The 7,972-nt window shown below is 47.2% G+C and overlaps 1 protein-coding gene across 1 annotated transcript; it reads right to left on the bottom strand.

The window, feature by feature from the left end:
- Nucleotides 1–4,705: 4,705 nt before the first annotated feature.
- On the bottom strand, nucleotides 4,706–6,429 carry npbwr2b (neuropeptides B/W receptor 2b). Its single transcript, XM_040009769.1, has 2 exons — nucleotides 6,205–6,429; nucleotides 4,706–6,049 (listed from the first exon to the last, which is right to left on the bottom strand). The coding sequence occupies exon 2, from the start codon at nucleotides 5,843–5,845 to the stop codon at nucleotides 4,844–4,846; it is 1,002 nt and encodes a 333-aa protein (XP_039865703.1). The 5' UTR covers nucleotides 5,846–6,049; nucleotides 6,205–6,429; the 3' UTR covers nucleotides 4,706–4,843.
- Nucleotides 6,430–7,972: the final 1,543 nt, after the last annotated feature.

Genomic DNA, 7,972 nt, shown 5'->3' with positions numbered 1-7,972 from the left:
GTCTCCTGTCTTTAGAAACTGAACTTTACTTTTAAACTAAAGTGACTGTTGTTGCCTTCTCACTAAAACTCAGTGGACTCTGGAACCACAGGAGCATTATTACTGTGGTGATATGGTGCTACGAGGTCATTAAGATAAGATGGGGCCTAATTATTTAAGACCTTGTATGTGAGGAGCAGGATTTTGAATTCTGGATTTAACAGGAAGCCAATGAAGGGAAGCCAAAACAGGAGAAATCTGCTCTCTCTTTCTAGTCCCTGTCAGGACTCTTGCTGCAGCATTTTGGATTAACTGAAGGCTTTTCAGGGAGTTTTTAGGACTTCCTGATAATAATGAATTACAGTCGTCCAGCCTGGAAGGAATAAATGCATGAACTAGTTTTTCAGCGTCACTCTGAGACAGGATATTTCTAACTTTAGAGATGTTGCACAAATGGAAGAAAGCAGTCTTACATATTTCTTTAATATGTGCGTTGAAGGACATGTCCTGGTCAAAAATGACTCCAAGGTTCCTCACAGCGTTACTGGAGGCCAAGGTAATGCCATCCAGAGTAAGAATCTGCTTAGACACCATATTTCTAAGCTTTTCAGGGCCGAGTACAATAACCTCAGTTTGATCTGAATTAAGAAGCAGAAAGTTAGCGGCCATCCAGGTCTTTATGTCTTTAAGACATTCCTGCAGTTTAACTCATTGGTGTGTGTTATCTGGCTTCATGGACAGATAGAGCTGGGTGTCATCTGCATAGCAGTGTAAATGTATGCTATGTCTTCTAATGATGCTGCCTAAGGGAAGCATGTATAATGTAAACAGAATTGGTCCTAGCACTGAACCCTGTGGAACTCCATAATTAACCTCAGTGTGTGAAGAGGACTCTCCATTTACATGCACAAACTGGAGTCTATTAGATAGATATGATACAAACCACTGCAGCACAGTACCTGTAATACCTACAGCATGTTCTAATCGCTCTAATAGGATATTATGGTCGACAGTATCGAACGCTGCACTGAGGTCTAGCAGGACAAGCACAGAGATGAGTCCACTGTCAGAGGCCATAAGAAGATCATTTGTAACCGTCACTAAAGCTGTTTCTGTGCTGTGCTGAGCTCTGAAACCTGACTGAAACTCTTCAAATAAACCATTCCTCTGCAGATGATCTGTTAGCTGTTTGACAACTACTCTTTCAAGGATGTTTGATATAAAGGAAGGTTGGAGATTGGCCTGTAATTAGCTAAGACTGCTGGGTCTAGAGATGCTTTTTGAGTAAAGGTTTAACTACAGCCAGCTTGAAGGCCTGTGGTACATAGCTGATTATTAGAGATAGGTTGATCATATTTAAGACTGAAGCATTAATTAATGGCAGGACTTCTTTGAGCAGTTTTGTAGGAATGGGGTCTAAAAGACACGTTGATGGTTTGGAGGAAGTAATTATTGAAGTTAACTCAGAAAGATCATCCATCCAGTTCAGGGCTACTTCGGTGGTTTAGCCTGTCTCAGCTGTTACAGGGTACACCTGTACAGGTCATCGACACAGAGAGAAACAGCCATTCACATTCACACTGGAACCTGCAGCCAGTTCAGTCTCATCAGTCAACAAACATGTCTGGACTGTGGCAGGAAGCAGATCGTGAACAGATGGATTGTCTTTTTGTGACGAGTTCACGTTTGATGAACGTGTGAAGTGTGAAGTCAAGATTCCTCTCACGATTCATTATCTGCACATTTATTGGATTCATCGAGCAGCTCAGTCTAACATATCAAAAATACATGAAAAGCGATTTTCAAAATAAAATGTGAGTTCATGTTTTTTACAGGCTGCATGAGAAATGATGATTTCTGTGTGAGAGAACATTAGATTTTACATAGTTATGACTTTACATTCATCTGTACAGTGAGACGGGTTATTACAGCATGTTGTTGTCAGAACCGTGCACACAAAGCCTTCAGAAGATCTCATCATTTATCTGATAAAGCAGGAAGTTAAAGAAAGTGACGATACACCGCTGCGTTGACACATTGTACCGAGTACTTTACTGTCACACTGTGAAAGAACAAGAACAGGTTACATGACAGAAAAGTCCCAAACCCAGGGAATCACGCCAGCATCCCCACACTCTGAACTGTGGAGTGAATAAATGTGCCCAGTGCGTTCTGCTTACTGCCCCCAAAATTTACACAGAGAACATCTTATGTACTCCAGAGCTCCCGCTGCGTGTGCTTCTTGTTCCATAGGGGGCGCTGTCAAGCTGCAAAACAACCACATAAACTCCAACAGGGTCACATTTTTCAGCGTGGTTTTGATAGAAGGGGTCGGACGAGTTCCAGCCTTGGATTTTTCACAAGCGTCTGTTTCCCACCGGGGAGCAGGAAGTCACACAGTGGAGGTTCTGGAGTATTCACGAGTTACCCCACAACTTATCTCCAAAGACACGAGACTAAACGTTACATTAAAGATGAATGTTGCTCCTAAAATAACATCAAATATGCAGAAAGTAGCGACAGAGGAAACTCTGCTCCAAACATCATTTAAAAATGTATTTATAATAATGAGTTTGTAGCTGCCACCAGATTTGAATGAGCTGCTGATCCGTCTCTCTGCGGACCTTCATCTGCTGCTCAATCTGCTGCTTGCAGCCTGTATGAGCTGCAGGTACCTGTGTGTGTGCGCATATATACCTGTTACAAGGTGCTGTGCTGCTGCCCTGTGGTCAGCAGGGGGCAGCATAGACTCACAGATCAGAGCAGATGTAGCAGCGCTCCTGCAGTCGGTCATGTGACCAGAAAACCTCATTTCAACACCAGCTTAGGGTTAGAGTAACACGGGGACACGTCACAGCCCGCCTCCTCAGGATTTGACTGATAGCCTGTGTTATTGATGTTTGGTGCTCCCAGAGGGCCGAGCCACGCCCCTGAAGGGTCACGGTGCTCAGAGGTCACAGCTCGCTGCCTCCTAATTGGATTTTTTACACCTTCATAAAAACGTTTTTCTGAAGACGAGCACACGTTTGTTCAACCTCCACCCAGAGAAGCCCCCCCTCCCCACCCTCTGTGTGTGTGTTACCTGCCTGATTTCTTTCTATATTTAAAAAAACAGGTGTATTTGAAGCTCACTCCCACAGCTGGTGTCAGTAATAATGGGAGCAGCTGCTCCCTCGGAGAGCTTCGTCCTGGACGCGGCTGAAACAGTCCCGGGGAAACTACGCGTGTTTTGCTGGCTCATTGTTTAATAAAACTCTTTGTGTGTTTTTAATTTGCATGGTCTCAGCCGTGGAGGTGTGGAAGTGTCCACAGTAAGAACTGAGTGGGTTCCACAGGAAGGTGTGAGCCACGCTGCAGAGCTAATCCTGTTAGCCACAGACTCGCTGTGAGTGAGAAAATCACACAAACCATGACAACAACATCCAAACAAATAATTCCACACTCAGGAGTTTAGCACATCCACGGCAGGGCGTGGGGTGATCGTCCACTACATATGATTACATATTTACATTAAACAATCAGTGATGAATCAGAAGGGAGGGCTTAAATCAAACCCCGCCCCTCTGTTGATCCATCACAGACCAGAGAGAATCTGTGAAAAGTCAAAGAAAGCTTCAGTCTCAGAGCTCATTTAGGGTTTACATGGAAACAGATCAGTTTTCAGCGTGCGGTTTATTGTTCCCATGATGACACTACCAGAGCACACTGCCACCACGGAGGTCCGCCCCCAGGTGTATGGCGTTATTTTTGTGCCACTATTCTGAGCGCACGTAAAAAAAATGTGCAGGTGCAAGTGTTGCATTTGGAGGAGAAATTTATTGTGAGCGAAGAAAAGCTGAATGTGAGTGACCAAAATTCATTGCTGCGTGCAAAAAAAATGTATTTCAGTGTTTGCTATTATCCACACACACACACACACACACACACAACAGCAGCCCCTCGCTCAGTTTTTGCATTTGTGCTCGCTCGCATTGTGTTGCTCACGCTCTCAACATTTCTGCCCGTGCGCGTTCAACTCTTTCTCTACACCGTTATATTTGTGCCACAAAACCAGCCAATCACAGACTTGGATGCAAAAAAATCTGATTGGCTGTTCTGGTCTCCAATCAGCTCGAAATGACGAAATGCAATATCCCAGAATGCATTTCGTCTAAAACTCAAATGAGGCAGTGGCAGAGGAACACAAAGTGGCAAATATGTGATGTCTTGATGAATCGAGCAGATATTTGAAGTTTACACAACAACATCCTCGCATGAAAATATCTTCAAAGTTTATTTTGTGACCCAGAAAGAGTAATATTTCAAACTCCGCCCCTGCCTCGTTTGTAGTGATGTGTCGGTTGCGAACGAAATGGCTCTTAGAGCCGGGTCTTTGAAGTGAACGACGCGAGCCGTGGGGTTTTTTTCTCTCACTTTTTTCGGCTTCACTCCGCACACGAGCCTTGTGCTTTACGCTGGGCAGAGGGGGGAGGGGCTGTGGTTACACTCAGTAGCACAGGAAAAGAGCGGGAGGGAGAGAGAGAGAGAGAGCCAGGGACAACAAGGTCACATTAGAAAGGTATAGTAATCATCCACAACTATGAAATGTTGAGAGCACGAGCAACACATTGCGAGCGAGTACAAGTGCAAAAACTGAGCGAGAGGGGCTGCTGTTGTGTGTGTGTGTGTGTGGATAATAGCAAACACTGAAATACAGTTTTTGCACGCAGCAATGAATTTTGTTCACTCAAAATTTGCTTTTCTTGCTCAAAATAAATTTTCCTCAAAATGCAACACTTGCACCTGCAAAAGTTTTTTACGTGCGCTCAGAATAGTGGCACAAAAACAACGCCACACAGGTGGTCCTGCTCTGCGCTGCAGGTGCTCAGGCCGAGCTGCACTCCAGCATCGTCTTGAAGGCCTTCCTGAAGTTGTCGTCCAGGAAGGCGTAGAGGAACGGGTTGAGGCAAGAGTTGGCGTAGCTCAGGCTGGTAATGAAGTAGGAGATCATGATGACCAGGGGCGTGGTCCTCAGGTCCGTGGTCAGCGCTATGATGGTGCTGAGGTGGAACGGCGTCCAGCAGAACAGGCACACGGCCAGGACGACAAAGACCATGACGGTGACCCTCTTCTTGGCCTTGTCCAGTGCCTTGGCGTTGCTGTTGAGCCGCATGTTCCTCAGCCTGTACAGCATCATGGTGTATAGGATGCAGAAGGTGGAGACGGGGATGGCGAAGCCGAGGATAAGCGTGTAGATGCGGCTGGTTTTGAACCACAGGGGCTCGGGGCTCGGGAAGCTGAGCACGCAGGTTTTCCTGCCATCAGCCGGGTCCACGTAGACGCCGGCAAACACCGTGAAGGGCATGACAATGAGGATGACGAGGATCCACACGCACAGCGAGATGATCTTGGCCGCTCGGTAGGTGCGGTAAGGCATGCGCTTGGATCTCACGGTCGACAGGACGACCAGGTAGCGGTCGATGCTCATCACGGTCAGGAAGTAGATGCTGGAAAAGATGTTGTAGTGGTCGATGCTCAGGATCACCTTACAGAGGACCTCCCCGAAGGGCCAGTAGTTGAGCAGATGTTCGGCGATGCTAATGGGCAGCACCAGCGTGAACAGGTCGTCCGCGATAGCCAAGTTCAGGATGAACATGTTGGTGACCGTTTTCATTTTGGGGGCTTTGAGGATCATGTAGATGACGGCGGTGTTTCCCGTCAGCCCCACAGCACAGATCACGGAGTAGATGACGGGCAGGATGACATAAAGGTCAGCGAAGAAGGGAGGGGTGCAGTTCAGGTCAGAGCGGTTTCCCGTGGGCGAGTACGGCAGCACAGAGTCGTTACAGAGCGGAGGCGGCGCGCCCGGGACCGACACGTTCTCCATGTTTCAAGAGAACGTGAGACACCGCGATGCGAGGAGGGCGGAGCAGCTCCACAGGGGTGGAGCAGGTGCAGCTCTACCTGCTCGCTCGCACCTCAGAGGAGCACACACCTGTCCGCGCGCTCAGCTGTCAAATCAAAGTCTCCTCCTCAGATCAGCTGACTTCTCCTTCGGATCATTTACTGCACGAGCGGCGCATCACGGAGCCTGCACGAGAGACAGAGAGAGATAACCGATGAGCAGTGAGGTCAGCCTGTTTCTAACTTTGATCTAATCTCACAGCGGCGCGCGCAGAGGGAAACACCGAGCTCACGCGACAGCAGAAAGTATGAAAACGTGAAAAGTGAAAAAAAGGTGCCCACCTGAACGCGCCTCCTCGCGCACGAGCTTCAGATGGACTGATCGATCAGTCAGTATCAGTGATCAGCGATCAGCAGCGTGCCTCCGTGTGCGCGCTCAGCGGCTCCGCGCTCCGGTCTCTTCTCTGAGGGAGACGCGCTGCACTCCGGACCCCCCTCTCTCTCTCTCTCTCTCTCTCGCTCGATCTCTCCTCCCCCTCTATCACTCTCTCTCTCTCTCGCTTCACCCCCCCCCCCCCCCCCCCCTCTCGTGTCACTGGCAGTCACGTGACCGGGTCAGTCACTGAGAGCTTCTGCTGAGGATTTTATTCTCCAAACGAACAATAATTTTTTTTTCTTTCTACTCGGTGCTTGGTTCTTATTAGGACGCCGAAAGGCCACAACGTGTGATCATGTGATCTTGACTTGAGCCTCCCCGTGTTCAGTGCTCAGCTTTGGTGGCAAACTTCGCTGGATCAGCTGCATCGTTCTGTTTTGAGGAAAGGTCGGTCTCTCGGTGCCGACCGTGAACACCCTCTTCATTCTCACTTTGAATGAATGGCGTGTCACAAATTTAGAGGATCATCATTTAGCCTGGAGAAATAGTTTGCTGCTTTATAAGAAAGCCCTCCGCAAAGCCAGAACATCTTACTATTCATCACTGATTGAAGAAAATAAGAACAAGCCCAGGTTTCTCTTCAGCTCTGTAGCCAGGCTGACAAACAGTCAGAGCTCTGTTGAGCCAATCATCCCTTTAACGTTAACTAGTAATGACTTCATGAACTTCTTTATTATTTCATTATTATCAGGAAGTCCTAAAAACTCCCTGAAAAGCCTTCACTTAATCCAAAATGCTGCAGCAAGAGTCCTGACAGGGACTAGAAAGAGAGAGCAGATTTCTCCTGTTTTGGCTTCCTGTTAAATCCAGAATTCAAAATCCTGCTCCTCACATACAAGGTCTTAAATAATCAGGGCCCATCTTATCTTAATGACCTTGTAGTACCATATCACCCTATTAGAGCACTTCGCTCTCGCTCTGCAGGCCTACTTGTTGTTCCTAAATAAGAACCAGTCCATCTCCAGCATGTTTCAGCACCCGGCCCTCGAGCAGGGAGAACGCAGCCTTCAACACACCGAGGCTGCTTTAGTTCAGAACCAAGCACCCTAAGCTAGTATACTCAGTGGGCTCTAAGTTATGAATCCAGTAAGACTGTCAACGCTCATACTGAAAGAGGAATGTGGCGTGGAACGGTCACTGTGATGAAAGTCCAGGTGGTGCTTATCTGTGAGGTAGTTAATGTTAGCTGTGTGTTTATGTTTTAACAGTTTATACTGTGATTTATAGGAAACTCAATGATGTCTGCATCTGTGGGTGTAGCTGCAGAGTTGAAACCTTTATTCCCCTTGTGTCCGTGCTCTCAGTGGCTGAAAAGCTGCCTGGGCTTTTCTGCTCTCATTTAGATTTGATAAATGTTCGTGGATGTCTCTGGAGTCCTTCACCTGTCCAGGTTGTTGAAGAATCGTCCTTTCGGTGGTTTGCTGAACAGCATCCGTACAGTTTCAGTGTTTCCTCCGTGATGGAGGCCTGTGCACTCAAACACGCTGGACTTCAGGTTAAATATAAGCAGAGTGCTGTTGAGTTTTATTAAGTATACATTTTATATTGTGTGTGTGTTATTATGAACAGCTCCAAAATGTGAGCCTCTGTCAGCCATGTGGGTGGTTTGCTTTCATGAGCATCACATCCCTTTGACTTATGGGACAGCAGGTCCACAGTCTTGAAGGATGCTCC

Source organism: Simochromis diagramma, unplaced genomic scaffold (assembly GCF_900408965.1).
Source record: "Simochromis diagramma unplaced genomic scaffold, fSimDia1.1 OVJJ01000561.1, whole genome shotgun sequence".
In the NCBI taxonomy this organism is placed as follows: Eukaryota; Metazoa; Chordata; class Actinopteri; order Cichliformes; family Cichlidae; genus Simochromis; species Simochromis diagramma.
This window is presented reverse-complemented; position numbering and strand designations above follow the sequence as displayed.

Excerpts from the sequence above, each read along its gene's own strand:
- npbwr2b (XM_040009769.1), bottom strand. The coding sequence starts at position 5,845 with ATGGAGAACGTGTCGGTCCCGGGCGCGCCGCCTCCGCTCTGTAACGAC.